The 18,759-nt window shown below is 41.0% G+C and overlaps 2 protein-coding genes across 2 annotated transcripts; both read right to left on the bottom strand.

Annotated features, from left to right (window-relative positions):
* Positions 1-4,748: 4,748 nt before the first annotated feature.
* LOC115988093 (exocyst complex component EXO70H1-like) lies at positions 4,749-7,029 on the bottom strand. The gene has a single exon (XM_031111734.1). It carries the CDS (start codon positions 6,948-6,950, stop codon positions 6,483-6,485), a length of 468 nt encoding a protein of 155 aa, XP_030967594.1. The 5' UTR covers positions 6,951-7,029; the 3' UTR covers positions 4,749-6,482.
* On the bottom strand, positions 5,103-6,422 carry LOC115952950 (exocyst complex component EXO70H1-like). The gene has a single exon (XM_031070326.1). The coding sequence runs from the start codon at positions 6,420-6,422 to the stop codon at positions 5,103-5,105; it is 1,320 nt and encodes a 439-aa protein (XP_030926186.1).
* Positions 7,030-18,759: the final 11,730 nt, after the last annotated feature.

Below are 18,759 nucleotides of genomic sequence, written 5' to 3'. Positions count from 1 at the left end.
TTGTTTTCTCCTTTTTCTAATGGTGAGGATTGAATTTTAAGGTGCCTTTGTTTTGTTCAATTAGGCATTTTAGATTTGGGGTTGGGCTAGGCTGGAAGTGTGTTTAGTTTAAAGGAAAAAAATTTTCTTTTATTAGGGATTTGGGGTTGGCTGATGGGGCTGGATGTGGGCCAAGATTTTTCTTTTATTTTAAGTTGTATTGGACTAGAACTCTAGAAGAATGGTTGAAATAATTTAGGGGGGCTGGATATTTATTTTTGGGGGGGGCCATGTCAATTTTTTACATACTCTAATGGAAAATTTGAAAAAATTTTGGGGGGCCATGGCCCCCCTTAAGGAGCCAAGTGGCTCCGCCCCTGCATGCATGCATTTTACTCTTTTTACAAATTTTTTATTTGCTGACTCCACCTTTTATGTCGTAAACTAAATAATCACCATCACCATTCTTTATCCAAAGATTCCGTCTCTTTGAATACTAGCACTTGAACCGCTGTATGTATCCTTCATCTCACATGGAAGTAGACCCTACATGTGTAAAGTTTACCTCCATGTATGAGAGAGGATACATGCACCGAATGTATTTTCTCCACTTGAAAGCTTTTTACTTCATTTTGGGTAAATCGTTTTTTTTTTTTTTTAGAGAACCCTTTTTAGTAAAATGAACTAAAATTTAAACATAGCTAAAATTTGTAAAAAACTCTTTGCCATATTTTTCAATTAAAACATTATGTGTGTACATGTGGGCCATGTAAAGTATAGACACCTCTGAAAAATATCCGAACATAATTAAATAAAAAAAAAACTATAATATATAGACCTCGTATATATGACAGATTAAAGAATTTTGGTGTGTTTCTCTGGACCGAGGGGTTCCAGTTCTTTCTAGAGAGTTCTGTCTCTCTTTCTCTCTGGACCATAGGGTTCTAGCTCTCTCTCTCTCGGCACGCGTTTTGGCCTTTCTACTAGTGTACGCATGAGCTCTTCTTGGTTGCCTTGTGAGCTCAGGTTCCATCGTCAGTCCTTGCCCAGTGTGTGGGCTTTCGTTGTGTGGGTTTCCCTTGCCCATTGTGTGTGTTTTCGTCGTCAAAAGACGTCGCCGCCTCAAAATCTCAAGGCCCCGATCAACTTCATTGTAGCTTTGAAGACTTGTCAGCTATTGGGTGAGCTCTTAGCTTCGTGGACCAACCCATTTCTTGGTGTGAAGGGGTTGATTGTTATCAGCAATAAAAGATACTTTGTGGTTAGGTCTTTGCAAAGTGGAGAGCTTCCATATCATCTCAATAACACCTTATCTTGACTACAGGTAAATTTGTCTTTTAAAGGGTCACAGATTTAGGTGTTTTTGTGTTGGATTATTGAATCTTTGAAGTAAGGTGATTAAGTGAACTATGAAGTAAGGTGATTAAGGAAGTTGAACTATGAGTATCTTAAGTCTTAATTGTCGTGGACTTGGGGACAAAAGTGCTGTTGGAGAGTTGTCTAGGCTTATCAAAGTTCAACGTCCCCGAATTGTATTTCTGATGGAGACTAAACTTAAAAAGAAAGGTATAGAAGAAGTGAGGAATGAATTAAAAATAGATAATGTAGTGTGTGTAGATAGAATTGGAATGAGTGGAGGCTTGGCTCTGTTTTGGGATTCAGAATGGGATGTGAAATTGAGGACCTTGTCAAAAAGCCATATTGATGTTATTGTGACAGAGAAGGATGGGGTTTCATGGAGATTGACAGGTATCTATGGGCACCCTGAAAAATTGAAGAAATTGAAACATGGAATTTGATGCGCCTACTTCATCAGCAAATCACATTGCCATGGATATGCATAGACGACTTCAACGAGATACTTTCAGCGAATGAAAAACAAGAAGGGGAACCAAGAAGTGAGTGGCAAATGGCGAATTTTTGAGAAGTGCTAGATGATTGCAGATTAAGGGACATGGGTTTTAAAGGTGCTCGCTTCACATTGTGCAATCAGAGAGATGAATAGGATCGGGTATATGTTAGACTCGATCGTGGCATAGCTAATCAAGAATGGTATGATCTTTTTCCTCACTTTGATGTTCATCATTTAATCTTTTCAAATTCTGATCACATGGCCATTGGGGTGAAACTAAGAAGGTAATCGCAGTATCAAATTGGGATGTATAAAAAACGATTTCAGTTTTAGGAAGCATGGGTGAAAGATGAAGGCTGTGAGGGCGCAATTGCAAATGCTTGGTCTGTTTCCTTCAATGGAAGTCTTATGTTCCAGGTGTGTAACAAAATAAAAGAATGCAGGAAGAGGTTGTTAAGCTGGAGTAAAAATTCATTGTGTTCCTTAGGCAAAAAGATTGAGGAAAAGCGAAATAGGTTGCAAGTGCTTGAGGAAAACAATAGGGATGCATTGTGGGCTGAATGTGAAGCTCTTAGGCATGAAATTAATATTTTAATTGAGAAAGAAGAAATTTATTAGAAACAAAGATGCCGTATCAGTTGGTTGCGTGAAGGTGATCGTAATACAAAATTTTTCATGCGAAGGCATCTGCAAGGAGGAAAAAAAACTTAATTGTCTCACTAAAGAAAATGGATGGTACGGTGATAGAGCAACAAAGCGATATAGAAAGGGTGATAATTCAACATTTCTTAACTCTCTTCCAATCTTCAAATCCGAATGCTATTGAAGAAGTGGTGGCCCATATTCCTAGAGTAGTTACAGAGTATATGAATGACTGGCTTGTGAGAGATTTTCATGCAGAAGATGTTCGATTCGCCTTATTTTAGAGGCATCCTTCAAAAGCTCCAGGCCTCGATGGTATGACTGCTTTCCTTTTTCAAAAGTTTTGGCATATAGTGGGTGCTGATGTAACTAATGCTATGCTATCATGTTTAAATTCTGGAATTATACTTTGAAATATAAATAATACCCACATAGCACTAATTCCCAAAATCATATCTAAAATGTTAGTCAACTAGCTGAAGCTTATCCTCCCAAATTTAATTTCGGATACTCAGAGCACTTTTATCCTGGGGAGATTAATTACAGATAACATTTTAGTTGCATATGAAACTTTGCATAGCATGAAAAAGAAGAGGTGGGGCAAGATAGGTTAGGTAGCTATTAAATTGGATATGAGCAAAGCTTATGACAGGGTTGAATGGGGTTATTTAAAAAGGGTGATGGAGAAAATGGGGTTTCATGCAAAATGGGTGCAATTGATAATGGCATGTATAACAACTGCTCATTTTTCTGTTTTAGTCGATGGCAATCCTATAGGTTATATCTTGCCTACAAGAGGACTGAGACAAGGTGACCCTCTGTCACCTTATCTCTTTCTGTTTTGTGTTGAGGGGCTTACTGTGTTGCTTAGAAAGGCAAAAACAGATGGAATTATAAGAGGAGTGGCAGCTAGCAGAGGTGGTCCTTGTAACAAAAAAGCAGCTTTTTCTCCAATCATTGAAAGAGTCTAGAGTAAACTAAAGGGATGGAAGGAAAAGATGATGTCTCAAGCTAGAAAGGAAATTTTAATTAAAGCCGTGGCACAAGCTATCCCCACATATGTCATGGGATGTTTCTTGCTACCGAAAGGTTTGCTTAAAGATCTTGAAGGGATGATGAGCAGATTTTGGTGGGGTCAACAGATGCAAGAAAGGAAAGTACACCGGTTGAGTTGGTCTAAACTCTGTATGCCCAAGTTGATGGGAGGAATTGGGTTTCGGGAGTTTCATTCCTTCAACTTAGCCATGTTAGCCAAACAAGGATGGAGGCTTATGAAAAATACACACTCCTTGTTCTATCAAGTCTACAAATCAAAGTACTTTCCCAATATATCTTTCTTAGATGCTCCATCACCAAATTCAGGGAGTTTTGCATGGAAAAGTATAGTGGCAGCTAGATCTGTTTTGGACAATGGTTTGAGATGGCGAGTAGGAACCAGAAATAAAATTCGAATTTGGCAAGACCGATGGCTTCCAACTCCACCATCATTCAAGGTGGTAACCCTATGCTCCACAATGTCATCAATGGCCACAGTGGATGACCTCATTGATCCAATTACAAGATCATGGCGTATATCCATGATTGATCATGTATTCCTCCCACATGAAGTTGAAGTTATTAAATCCATCCCTTTGAGCAATAGAGCGTTGCAAGACATCCAAACTTGGGCATACACAAACACGGGTGAATATTCGGTAAAAAGTGCATACAAGATGATACAAACTCAACAACTAAGATCTTCTCATGGCCAATCATCCAATTACTCACAGTGCAATAAAATTTGGAAAGCGATTTGGGCAGCCAAGGTATGTAATAAAATCAAAACTTTCATTTGGAGAGCTTGTAGAGATATATTGCCTACAAAAGCAAATCTAGCTAGAAGAAAAATTTTGTTTGATGTTGGATGTGAATGTTGTGAGGATGGGGTGGAGTCAACAGACCATATCTTGCTAAGCTGTACATATTCTGATATGATTTGGAAGTCCACATGCGTAAGGGAGACCATGTCTCATTGCACAAATCTTTCATTTGTAGATGTGGCTAATCAAATTATGCAAAGGAAAAATGACCCAGTGATTGCAATATTTTTCACAACCAGCTAGATGATTTAGAATAAGTAGAATGAGGCTCACTACGGTAATCCACGTCCTGACCCATCTTTTCTAGCTCGGTCTGCTGTAGCCCCTACTACAGAATATTTGGAAGCTAATTATGGAAGCTTGTCTTGAGTTTGTAAGATAGTTTTGTTTTTCTTTGGCTTTCCTTTTTTTTTTTCTTTTTTTGAGAAAATTCTTTAGCTCCCCTTGATGTAACCTTGCATATAGCTGCTGTTTTTGATAGGTGTTGGGAAAGCTCAGTAGCTAGTGCAGTTTTCTTTAGCTCTCCTTGATGCTGCCTTGTTCTTGTATAAATTTATTCTTTCATTGAATAAAATTCTTCCGTTTATTCTAAAAAAAAAAAAAAAATTGGTACATAGTTGCATATGTAGAATCGCACCAAATGTATCGTTCTCTATACATGTGTCAATTATTATTTACGCGCTACTTTGTCCATATACTTGTTCGGCATAAAACACCCAAGCCTCAAAAACTTCCAACGCCGGCTAGAACAACCGGCCAAAATAAAAATCTCAATGTCCACGTATGCCACTCGAATGTGACGAAACACTCCCTGTACTCCCATTCCCATAGAACAAATCCGACAAGTAATTCCCCAAATCATCAGGGGCAAATTTGACAAATGACCCCGGCCCGCCCCGATTCTTCTCATAGAAATTCCCGTATGCCGCACCAAGCTTTCTCGCCACCGAAACTTTAATCTCGTCTCTCAGTTTCGGGTCGGGCACGACCCACGAACTCTGTTTCTTATAAGCCTCTTCAAACGCCGCCCCGAATTTCTTATAACAGTCCCTCGCTTGGTCCGGCGAAATCTCAGCCGTTGGATCTTCCGGCAACGAAGATATCACTTTGCTCCATCCCATTCTCTCGTAATTCGAAGCGTACTGTTTCACCTTCAACTCATGCTTATTCACCCAATCATCACCGAGAAAAAGCTTCAAATTCGAACTGCGGACCTTGGCGACGACGTATTGGAGATTATTGGCTAAGAACAAGTACGAGAGCGCCACGTCCTTGTATAGCTCGGCTTTGCCGTCGAGTTTGCAGAGTAAAACCAAGACTAGCCACGCAAATCGTACGGAAACTGGGCTATCATCAAGCTCGCTTGGGCTACCGAAATATGATTCAGGTAATGGAGTTTGTAGATTTAAAGGCCAGTCGGCGACTATATCGGCGAGTGCGTCACTGTAATCGGCGAGGAGAGAGATATAGTTCATCACGTAACGTGTCAATGGGTGGACCCCACCGCCTGGGACTGTAGCTTTTGACGGGTCTTTTTGAATGGCGGTTTCGAAATCCGTTAACATTGTACGCACCGCATCGCCGAGTTTGATCAAGGAATTAATGGCCTGTGATCGGACGGTGGAGGTTGACTCGTACGAGAAGATGGATTGGATTTCAGGCAAGAGGTCTGATATTGCTTCGTATAGGTCCAGTGTGCGAAACATTTTCTCCGGGGTTTTCTTGCACTTTGCCACGGTTTCCGGGAATCCAAACAGGATTAGTGCGCCCTCTTTGGAAATCTCAGAGAAGCAAGACTCTCTGATAGAATCCGAGGCTGAGAATACGTGGTCACAGAGAATTCTCTCGCCGTAAAAGAGTGTTTTCACGGCGACCTTCACTGCGTTCAACCAGGTTTTGATTTTCAACTCCACCATTTCCCAATCCATCTTTTGCAAGTGTGAAAGACTAATCTGCCTCTCAACACCGAGATGATACAGCGACTCATCGACAATCGATTTCCGAATTGTCTTGTAAATCTTGACGCACTCTCTTCCATAACCAGACGATATCATACAATCCGCAATGGCTTTCAAATCCGCCATCGCCATCATCGAAACTCGCTTCACATCGGAGAGCGAGTTATCCAACTCAGTCCCGAATCGGAACTCTTACTCCTCCGACTCATCGCTTTCCTCAAAATCCGAAGTGCTCGACCTCGCCGCCGAAGATCTCGACGAGCGAACCGAAACCGATTCAGGGTCCAAGTTAGCCCTATTGACAGACAAAATCTGATAGAACTCCTTCTCCAACCTCTTCATAGCAAGTTGCATCAAATTCTGAGCCACGACAATCTTTTCAGAGCTCGAGTTCTCGGTAACCAAGTGCTGCATAGCGGCCTGTAAGTCTCTAACAGAGTTGAAATACTGTTTAGCCTCGCGAGGATCGGCGTGGAAAAGCGAGGTGACGTTTGCAAAGGAAGAAACGTTTGTAGAGTCCCATTTGGTAATAAGAGACTCAGCAATCTCAATGTTCTCGTCCATTAGAGACTCAGAGAAAGTGCGGCTAGGTGAAGTTGGTGGAATCATCGCTGTTCTAGAAGGTGAAGGTGAAGGTGATTTGAAAAACACGTTCCTCATTCCTTTAACAAATATCACAAAAGCTTTTTGTTTTTCTTTCTTTGTTTTGTTGCAGAATGAGAATGAGAATGAGAGAGAGAGTGAGAGCTAGTGTGCAGAAGTTGAAATTGTTTGTTTTGGTTTTTGATGGAGAATCGTGGTGAGTGGTGGGAGTATTTATAGATTGAGATAGAGAGAGAGAGGGTGACGAAATGGTTAATGCTGTTCTGTCGGTAATAGTGTGTATATGTATGACTTACTAATAGTAATAGACTATACGCGGTTGTTGCCCTGTTTTGGCCGTTTGTTTTCGCCAAGTTTCTGTGTGAGTTGCCTTTTTTGCAGGGAGTTATTACTAGTATTTGACAAAATGAGTGAGATGTGATCGATCATAAATGTTTTGTGATTTTGCAAATAAATGATGGCTTAAGTCAAAAGGGAAGAAGATAGTTGGAGGGAAGTGGGTGGATTTTGTGGTTCAATTTTTCATGTTAGTAATTAGTAACATCTTCCTTCACTTATTTCTTTTCCTTTCTTTCTTCTTTTCTACAAGTTGTAGACATTAATGAATCTGTAGCGCAAGAAAGAATCAAACTCGAAGTTCCATACATCACAAGACTCAAGAGAGGTTGTAACTTTTTTTGTTCACAAGAGAGGTCGAAAATTGGAACTAATAATTTATCCCTCAAACCCTAAGTTTAAATTTATTTATAAAATCAAATAAGTTGCTTAAGTTTATACAAGTTTTATCTAACAATCATTTTTACTTATTGAAAATTGAAAAAATAAATTGCATTAATCATTGTGGGGATCGTTCGATTAATAGGCCCATAGGATTCAGAATGGGTTCAGGATTGTTGGGCCAGTGGCCCATCGGAGGCCATATACCCGTCCGAGGACACCATGGTCCTCGGCAGAACGCGTCCGAGGACGATCATGACGTGGTCTCGTTGCGATCAGATCTCAGAATTCAGTCATCTCAAAGGGTAGAGTAGCCGACTAAAGATGAAAGAGATAAGACAAACAAATATCTGAAGCTACAGCTACCTCCGCATTAATGACCTCTCAACCAACTCTCTGGCCGCATTAATGTGGAGGTGATACCTGAACAGTGGGGAAGCAGCCTTACAGCTGCCCATAGGAAGTTCCAGGAGGTGCCAGATGGGACAGAAAGAAATCCTCCGAACCCAACCTACACGTGTGCGGCGAGGATGGAGCGCAAAGGGAGATATATAAACTAAAAGAAGAACATGAAAGGGGGGATCGGGACAGAAAAAAGAAAAGGAAAAAGAACAAGAGACGAAAAGTAGAGAAAAAAAAGGGAGAAGAGAAAGAAGGATTGGTACTAGTCACTAAGGGGGAATATCCAGAGTATCAACTGAAAAACCTTGAACGTTCATGAAATTGAGTCTTGGGAGGTTAGATTACAGTTAGCCTAGTTCTTTACACCCACGCTCTAAAAATCATATTGTCTGGGCCCTTCACGTACGAACCCGATACTGTTTTGGTTCGGTACTAAATCGTGTCCTTACAATCATGATTGTCAATTATATTTCAATAGCAACAATTCCTAATAAAATATGAAGTTATATATATATATATATATATATAATCTCAGTTCTATTAGTCAAAGAAAGCATGCTGTCCTTTGTAAATTTGATCATGAATGTAATAAGCTTGAAGTGGTTGAAGTTTGGTTCATTAAGCATTGAAAATATAAATATAGAGTTTAGAGTTTAGATTTTATAACTGTTTATCTATTTTTAAATTATCTTTGAGTTTTGTGTTAATTTCTTAATATGAGATGTGATATGAGTTTGATAATTTTTATTTGGATTATGTTTAATTTATGCCCTAATAAACACAAAGAATAAAAATAATAATAAGTTCCTCAATATCGATTCTTTCCTAGTTATAGTATAATTATAAAAATAAGCACACTCACAAATTAAAAAAAATAACCAAAGCCCAAAATGAAAACATACACAAAAGAGTTCAAAATTTGAGAATATAAATAAAAAATTAAATAAAAAAAAACAAAAACTTACATAAGAGAACCAAGAACTTAAATGGGTGTCCATTGTTTTGCTTCTTATCATGCACACAAATTTAGAAGCAAAAAAAAAAAAAACAAGTAAGATGAATTTATTAAATTAAAATATAAGCATAAATAGCATCTTGAAAAAAAAATTAACAACGTGAGGTGTATTGTGTGCGATTTAATTATAGAGATGATTTTATTAGTTAAGAGAAATTATATTGAAAATTCATGGCTCTGTATATATATATATATGTGGGGCCCAAGTAATTTATGGGCCAAGGCCCATTTACCCGTGGGAGAACCAAAGGTCCAAGCCGAGGAGGGCTATGGCCCAAACCCGATAATATTAAACACAAAATGGCCTTGGGATACCGCCGAGGACAGTTCAGTCCTCGGCAGAACCCAAAGTCCCACCGGAAAGAGGGACAAAAACGGTATATGACTAAGCTTGAAAGAAAATCTAAAATATCAAGGGAAAGCTGCCCTTACTGCCATTCAATACTCTGCACCTGACAGAGCCGCATTCTTTGGCTTTTACAACCACCTCTAACGACTTTGAGTATGAACTGATGGGACAAGTATCAGTTTTGGAAAGTTTAAACCTACACGTGGACGAAGGACAGTGGACGCAGGCTGGTATAAAAGGAAAGGTAAGTAAATCTATAAGGGGGGGCTGGGAAAAATGGCCAAAAACCAGAGCCTCCCAGCCCACCTCCAGGAGTAAGACTCCAAGGGTGAAGAAAACTTTACCATGTATGAACACCACGGAAAACCCACCGCTTGATGACCAAGGCCTAGCCTTTCAAACCCCCGCTCTACAAATGATATTGTCTGGGCCTTTTTACGTGCGAACCCAACACTGTTATGGTTCGTTACAAATCGTGTCCTTACAATTGGCGCCGTCTGTGGGAAAGGCTTGTGTTTTGGCATAGACGGTTGGTTGAGAGAGTTCCTTTGCCATTTCTAACAATTGGTTATAGAGTTTTAGTGTAAGGTTCCGCTAAGGTCTATGCTTCTTGACTAGGGGCTACGCTTGGTAGCGTTAATCGCATGGATAAACTCTAGGGGCTTGGCTGAGGAGCTAACTCTCCTAAAGCCAAGGTCCCACGCATAGGGAAAACTAGGTTTTGGACAGAACCAAGGCATTGCATGGTCCTCGGACTCAAGCCTATGGGGAAACCAACTACATGGATGAGGAAAACTAGGTTTTGGACAAAACCAAGGCATTGCATGGTCCTCAGACTCAAGCCTATGGGGAAACCAACTACCTGGATGAGGAAAACTAGGTTTTGGACAGAACCAAGGTATTGCATGGTCCTCAGACTCAAGCCTATGGGGAAACCAACTACCTGGATGAGAAAACTAGGTTTTGGACAGAACCAAGGCATTGCATGGTCCTCGGACTCGAGCCTATGGGGAAACCAACTACTTGGATGAGGAAAACTAGGTTTTGGACAGAACCAAGGCATTGCATGGTCCTCGGACTCGAGCCTTGGACAGAACCAAGGCATTGCATGGTCCTCGGACTCAAGCCTATGGGGAAACCAACTACTTGGATGAGGAAAACTAGGTTTTGGACAGAACCAAGACATTGCATGGTCCTCAGACTCAAGCCTATGGGGAAACCAACTACCTGGATGAGAAAACTAGGTTTTGGACAGAACCAAGGCATTGCATGGTCCTCGGACTCAAGCCTATGGGGAAACCAACTACTTGGATGAGGAAAACTAGGTTTTGGACAGAACCAAGGCATTGCATGGTCCTCGGACTCAAGCCTATGGGGAAACCAACTACTTGGATGAGGAAAACTAGGTTTTGGACAGAACCAAGGCATTGCATGGTCCTCGGACTCAAGCCTATGGGGAAACCAACTACCTGGATGAGAAAACTAGGTTTTGGACAGAACCAAGGCATTGCATAGTCCTCGGACTCAAGCCTATGGGGAAACCAACTACCTGGATGAGGAAAACTAGGTTTTGGACAGAACCAAGGCATTGCATAGCGGACTCAAGCCTTGGGGAAACCAACTACCTGGATGAGGAAAACTAGGTTTTGGACAGAACCAAGGCATTGCATGGTCCTCGGACTCAAGCCTATGGGGAAACCAACTACCTGGATGAGGAAAACTAGGTTTTGGACAGAACCAAGGCATTGCATAGTCCTCGGACTCAAGCCTATGGGGAAACCAACTACCTGGATGAGGAAAACTAGGTTTTGGACAGAACCAAGGCATTGCATGGTCCTCGGACTCAAGCCTATGGGGAAACCAACTACCTGGATGAGGAAAACTAGGTTTTGGACAGAACCAAGGCATTGCATGGTCCTCGGACTCGAGCCTATGGGGAAACCAACTACTTGGATGAGGAAAACTAGGTTTTGGACAGAACCAAGGCATTGCATGGTCCTCAGAGTCAAGCCTATGGGGAGACCAACTACTTGTATGAGGAAAACTAGGTTTTGGACAGAACCAAGGCATTGCATGGTCCTCGGACTCAAGCCTATGGGGAAACCAACTACTTGGATGAGGAAAACTAAGTTTTGGACAGAACCAAGACATTGCATGGTCCTCGAACTCAAGCCTATGGGGAAACCAACTACCTGGATGAGAAAACTAGGTTTTGGACAGAACCAAGGCCTTGCATGGTCCTCGGACTCAAGCCTATGGGGAAACCAACTACTTGGATGAGGAAAACTAGGTTTTGGACAGAACCAAGGCATTGCATGGTCCTCGGACTCGAGCCTATAGAGAAACCAACTACTTGGATGAGGAAAACTAGGTTTTGGACAGAATCAAGGCATTGCATGGTCCTCGGACTCAAGCCTATGGGGAAACCAACTACTTGGATGAGAAAAAGATTGAGTTTTGTAAGGTCGGCTACTTAATAACAATTCCAAGTTATCCAATCCTCGGCTCAAATACTGTAAAAGGTCAATGCCAATAGGAGTGTTAGGAAGATGGTGAAACGCGCCATTATTTAGTAGCCTAGGGGGCTGTTCATTTTGTGGGTGACACGTCCTCGGATGGTTACTTCCTATACCGCATCGAGCACTGAGCTGTCATCTCGGCTAGTCTTGAGGTAAGTATCGTTTTTTTTTACAGGTCGACATTGTTGTGCCAAATAACTCTATTAAAGTTATGGTGATATCTTTTTCTTAGCAAGCATTTTGGCCTTAGGTGTCATTGATTCAAATGCTACATTATTGTGCCGAATAGCACTTGCAAATTCGTAATAGTGCCCTTCTCTTTGATAAAAGGTTAGGGCCCCATGTATTGTACTCTAAGGTCGGCGGTTTTGCGCCAGGCCGACTCGGTAAGCTTGTTATAGTGTCCTTCCTTTTCCCACCTAGTGGGAGTTTCGGCCCTAAGTATCATTCGTTCGATTCAGTATTATTAAGCCAGACTGTTTTTTTTTAAACACAGAGCAAGATCTTTTTATTTAACTGGGACTTTGGTCCTAGACGTCGGTCACGGTTTAAAAACAACAAGAATTCACACGATTGTATGCCTTTGCGTTGCGTTATTATTTCAAAAAATATAGAGATAGAACATGTTAGGTAAAGTGATAACAATTTTTATTAATATAAAGATGTATTACAATGTACAAATAAGGGCTTAAACAAGCCTATACAAAAGATAGATTGCCAAAACCATAAAAAAAAAAAAAAAAAAAAAACAAAAAACAATACGTTAAGTGAACATCCAGATCTCTTTTTAAACTCGTCTCCGAAGTCCTTCCACATTCTGCCTCAGTAGCGCCCATATCGAGAGAAGGACCGTCTTCAGAAGAAGATGGAGGAGATGAATGAAAAGAAGGAGGAGAAGAAGAGAGAAGAGATGAAAAGAAAGAAAAATGAGCAAAAGAGGGAGAAGGAAAAGCACCAGGATGGATCTGGTGGTGGAAAGAAGAAGAAAGAGAGGCAAAAGGAGGCACCAGTGAACGAAGAGAGGAAGAAGCAGGGGCACTTAGTCCCTACCTCAGCCCTGACTCCTAACACACTGGTGCCATGTTAGGTATGCTCATAAGAGAGCGGTTGGTACTGATAATGGGTGTTCTCGACTCAGTCACGCCGGAAGCTTGACGTGACGAGTCCCTGCTTCGTATTTTGGCTGAAAGAAAGGTGAGACAAATCTTGAGTCTCCGCCACCCTTGCCCTGACCAAGCCATTTCGAGCTTTATTAGAACATGGTGCTTTTAGGAGGGGTATGGTTCCTTCATTATTCGTTGTTATGGTGGAAGTATTATGATTTGGTGTATAGCTAGTGGGTAAAGTAAACGCTAAGGGAGGCTAAGGATTTCAGATCTCAGAAGGATAAAAGGGTCTCTGTACGAGAACGATAGCCTCCTACTTGTCTTCTTATAGGAAGGGCAAAACGGAAGGTATTAAATTTATCCAAGTTTCCAAAAAGAATCTGTAAACAGAGATGTATCCGTTCCACTTCCCCACCTCATCAAACAAACCGTCGAATGTGAATGAATCTCGTAAATAGAAGTCATTAAAAGCGCGTTTTGGATAACCAAGCGGCGAGAACGCGCTAGGAGTAAAATCAAAAGAATGTCTCGTAGATCGGTACATTTCCTAGACAGATGGAAAACCGCCAGCATTAATGAAAGGCCGAATTAAATGAGCCATAATACAGGCTCGGCATTACCAAAACCCCCCTTTCCAACCAAAAGGTTGGACAGTAGGGTTTTGAGGGGCTATTGTGGGGCCCAAGTAATTTATGGGCCAAGGCCCATTTACCCGTGGGAGAACCAAAGGTCCAAACCGAGGAGGGCTGTGACCCAAGCCCGATAATATTAAACACAAAATGGCCTTGGGATACCGCCGAGGACAGTTCAGTCCTCGGCAGAACCCAAAGTCCCACCGGAAAGAGGGACAAAAACGGTATATGACTAAGCTTGAAAGAAAATCTAAAATATCAAGGGAAAGCTGCCCTTACTGCCATTCAATACTCTGCACCTGACAGAGCCGCATTCTTTGGCTTTTACAACCACCTCCAACGACTTTGAGTATGGACTGATGGGACAAGTATCAGTTTTGGAAAGTTTAAACCTACACGTGGACGAAGGACAGTGGACGCAGGCTGGTATAAAAGGAAAGGTAAGTAAATCTATAAGGGGGGGCTGGGAAAAATAGCCAAAAACCAGAGCCTCCCAGCCCACCTCCAGGAGTAAGACTCCAAGGGTGAAGAAAACTTTACCATGTATGAACACCACGGAAAACCCACCGCCTGGTGACCAAGACCTAGCCTTTCAAACCCCCGCTCTACAAATAATATTGTCTGGGCCTTTTTACGTGCGAACCCAACACTATTATGGTTCGTTACGAATCGTGTCCTTACAATATATATATATATATATATGAAAATTTTGATAATTAACTATTAGTTGGAGTAGGATTTAAATTTCTAAAATTTAGATGATAAACTTTTATCTAAATTAAATTATTGTTAAGTTTTATTCCTTAGTCAAGAGTCTTGTAGCATAATATCCTAATAAAATATTAATTTAATAAGATGCAACTTGCGGAAAAAAAAAAAAAAACATAAGTTTTGTCTAATTTTTTTTGTTTCATTTTTTTTTTTCAAATCTAAAATAAAAACATATATGGTTTCACAAATTTGCGTAATGAAGAAACATTATTGGTAACTCAAACCAAGAAATGTCATTCTTCTTTACCTTCACCACCATTCTCTTCTATCTCCACCTCTTCCTCAACCCCACTTTATACTAAAACCTTAGTCCTCAACCCCCTCACTGCCCCACAAACTAGACCAAGGAGTTGGCGACCAACACTTTGAATTCCTCATACTCATAAGCCTCCCTCCCTCCCTCCCTCCCTCTCTTTTCTTTTGAATTTTGCAACTGGAATTTGATCAATTTGATGGTTTTTGTGTGTGTGTGTGTGTGGAAGTTTTGACCAGTGAACATATTTAAGATTAGTATGTTGTTGTATGTATTTTTCTTATTTTGAAGTTTCAGTCATTGCAATATGCTTGTTGTTCTAGTTGTCAGTCAACGAATGTAAGATTCTATTATTTCTCCTATGGAGGAATTGTCCCTTATTGACATTTTTAAGGATAGTACCAAGGCTATAGGATCTATGTGAATCTAAAATGTGCTTTCACTGAAAGCCGGAGTAATTGAATATTTTTGCCATTGGGAAATTAGTGACTGAAAGTTGTAGATGTTGAGTAAAGTAGATTCTTTGAATTCATGCCATGAGAGGTTTGTGGGGGGCAATGAGGGAGTTGATGAATAGAGTTTGGGTTTGAAGTGGGGCTAAGGAAGATCAACTAGATTTGTTCTTCATCTTCTTTTAAAAAAAATAATTTAAATAATTTTTATTTTTATTTTGGTCTTTGAAATTTCAAAATTAGACACTTAACGGCAAGTAGTTAATGGAAGTGGATGGGAAGCCTTAATTGAAAAAAATTTGAAACATAGAGAACTCAATTGAACAAAAGTAAAATTAGAGGACAGAAATGAATTCAAGTGAAACTTAAAGTGTGGATTTTAAATTTTTGCCTTTATTTAAATTAAATAGTTGTTAAATGTTATACCTTAATTTAAGGAAATATATCATAAAAAATATATAAAATTAATTTACTAATTAGTTGTTCTTAACATTTTGATAATATACTTTTAGTTTGAGTTGAAGTCAAAAAGTTGGTTTTATTTTATTTAGAAAGAAAACATGGGTTGTTGTTGGGGATTTAAGTTTAGAATTTTTTATAATTGGCTTTTTATTTTGAATAAAATTTAAACTTGTTGAAGTTTAAATGTATAAAATTAATTTACTAATTAGTTGTTCTTAAAATAATGATAATAGACTTTTCGTTGGAGTAGAAGTAAAAATGTGGGTTTTTTTTTTTTAATTTTTTATTATTATTATTTTTTTTAAGAAAGAAAACTTGGTTTGTTGTATGTGATTTAAGTTTATAAATTTTTTATAATAGGCTTTTAGTTTGAATAGAATTTAAATTTGTTGAAATTTAAACGATAAAATTTTACCTAAATTAAATAGTTGATAAATATTATCCCTTAATTTGAGGAAATATATCATAACAAATTGTAAGGACTCAATTTGTAATGACTCCAAAATGGTATTGGGTACGTACGTTAAAAGGCCCAAACAATAAAATTTGTAGAGCGTGGGTTTGAAAGACTAGACCTTGGTCACTAGACGGTAGTTAGTCATGGTACTCTTGGTGGACGCGTAGAGACAAGCTAAGGTTGTCCGTGGATCTTGTACATGAAGCTTAATATTCTTATTCTTCCTTTCCTTTTTCTGGGTACCCTGGTTTTAGGCCCCTTTTTTGGCGCATAAGCCTTTACGTTATATAGCCCTTCTCGGATGATCCTAACCCTCAATCTGTTGATCAAGCAGGTACCTATTCGAGTACCTGTCCCATCAGCCGCCTCCCCCTACTTTCTGTTAGTTGCAATAACCGAAACCACACTGTTCAGGAGTCTCTTCCCATTAATATGGCTAGGAAGTTTGTGGGCGAATTCAATGCGGAGGTGACGTCTTTTCTTTGAACCATTCCCACTCCGTACCCCCATGTGAGCCCCATTCTACTCGCCTTTTTTTCTGGGGGCGCTTTGGAGGCTGCCTTTGACGACATGTCGCTCTTCCCTTTGAAGTCTTGGGATGCCGAGGACAGGGTCATCTTCGGCTACATCTCTAGGTTATTTGGTCTTTCACTACTTGTCCTCAGCAACTACTCTCCTCGACGCAGGCCCTGGGTCCTAATGGAAAGTGGGCCGGGTCATAAGTTCTCTGGCCTTACAATAGCCCCTCAAAATCCTGCTGTCCGGATCCTCGGACGGATAGGAGGGTTTTGATGACATCAGGCCTCTGTCAAAGCTTGTCAATCCTTGTCACCTATCAGTTCCTGAGACTCTTCGTCTGCCCGAGACATGTTCTTGGAGCCTTTGGAAGGTGAAACGTGTCTTCATTGAATGCGGGCAGCTCTGTGCTCCCCACGTTCAATGGTGCGATGTGATCTAACGGTAGAGATTTTCTTGCCTTTATGGGCGGGAAAATTCGTGCAGTTACTTTTGATGGGAGGTGTAAATGATTTTTGGAACTGATTTGTCTCTTCACTTTTGCACTTAAGAGTTCTAGCGCATATATCCTGGGTTCATCCAAACTTTCATCCAACTTCAAGTCTATCTCCAGCACAAAAAGCCTGTCTGAGGTACCCTTCCTCCTTTCTGTAAGTTCTCTGCCTTCACTAACTCGTGCTTTTTCTTTTCTGGGTTTATTTTTCTCTTGTTCCTCTCTTTATCCTGTCATCCATTGAGTTTGTTCAGTAGCTCTTAGAGATGGTTAAATTGAGAAAATTGGTTGATACTGAGGAGGCGATGAAAAAGTTCATCGCCAATTATAGGATTCCCCGTAACGTGAGTTTGAGGCACTGTAAGATGGGGGAGTGGCATCTTCTGAGAAGGACGGACGAGGTGGTAATTCCCATTCTCGCCTTCGTAGAGGGGGGTATGAGAATCCCCATAGGACCGGTAATGAAGAGTTACCTTAGGCATTTCCGATTAGCTCCCACCTAGTGCGCTGCCAATATGTTTAGGATTCTGGGTTGTGTGGATGCCTTAAACGAAAAAATGGGGTTAAGACTAATTCGTCATGAAGTAAATTGGTGCTACAATCTCCAAAATTTGAAGGGCAAATCCTACTACATGAAGATGAGAGACGATAGGGTTCGGCTAATCCAGTGCCTCCCCGACTCCAACAAGGGGTTGAACAAGGACTTTCTTATCGTATCCGGGGAATGGCATGATGGCCTTCCATGCCCGATGGTGGAGGGAGAACCAGGTGGGGTATAGAGAGTAGAAGGGTGCCAATTCTTTGCGCCGTTTTAATTTGATGTGGTTCGGTTACTAACCATGTCCATGTCTTTTTTTTTCTTTTTTTTTTTTTTTACAGATCCAAACGCCTTTCATCGACACTTTCATCTGGTTAACCAGGTTGACTTGGAGACTATTCTTCAAGCGGCAGTTTTTGTAAATGACGAGGATGGTCAAGTCAGAGCCGCTCACAACATCTTAGGGTACGCTTCCCTTCAGAAGTCATTTGCCGACCCAAAGCACGTGATCAGCGCTAACCATCCTCGGCTTCCGAAAATTACCGTAGTTGAACAAGGGTTTTTGATCTCCGAAGGATCTCCTGTCCCCGAGGCCATCCCATTGGTGGACTCCTCCCCATCTCATCAGGCAGCGGAGGACGAAGGCGAGTTGGGTCTGTCCGAGGAGGGATTTGGGGCATTTGACCAAGCTGACCCATCCGAGGATCCTTCTAGTGATCTAGGTGACCTAGACTTGTCCGAAGCGGAACTGTTGTCAGTGGGAACATCCTCCCGAGTAGAGATGGGTTTTAAGAGAAAGCCCCCAACTAGCTTATTCGACCTCATTGAGGGTCAACTAGGGAAGCGTGCATAGGGAAAACCGCAATCCAGTGTTCCAACTCCCCCGTCTCAGCCTCAACCCGTCCAGACTAGGTCCTCGTCTACTAAGTCGCAGCCACAATCTCCCCGCCCCAAACTTCCTGCTCCTCCTCAATCAGCTCTGCCTCCTTGGCTGGAGCCCGCTGACTCAAAGAGAAAGAGGAGTCCCAAAAGGAAGGAACGCATGGATAGGGGAAAATCCCAATCCTCTCAAGAGAGGGATGAAGCCCCGCGATCTCAAAAACAGTTAAAGATTGGACACCAAAGCAAGGGGAAAGGGATCGAAGCCCAATTCGCCCAAAGTAAGAGGAAAGGGATCGAAACCC

Source organism: Quercus lobata, chromosome 1 (genome assembly GCF_001633185.2).
Source record: "Quercus lobata isolate SW786 chromosome 1, ValleyOak3.0 Primary Assembly, whole genome shotgun sequence".
NCBI lineage: Eukaryota > Viridiplantae > Streptophyta > Magnoliopsida > Fagales > Fagaceae > Quercus > Quercus lobata.
The sequence above is the reverse complement of the archived record's forward strand: the minus strand, read 5'-3'. Positions and strand labels throughout refer to the sequence as shown.

Excerpts from the sequence above, each read along its gene's own strand:
- LOC115952950 (XM_031070326.1), bottom strand. The coding sequence starts at position 6,422 with ATGGCGATGGCGGATTTGAAAGCCATTGCGGATTGTATGATATCGTCT.
- LOC115988093 (XM_031111734.1), bottom strand. The coding sequence starts at position 6,950 with ATGAGGAACGTGTTTTTCAAATCACCTTCACCTTCACCTTCTAGAACA.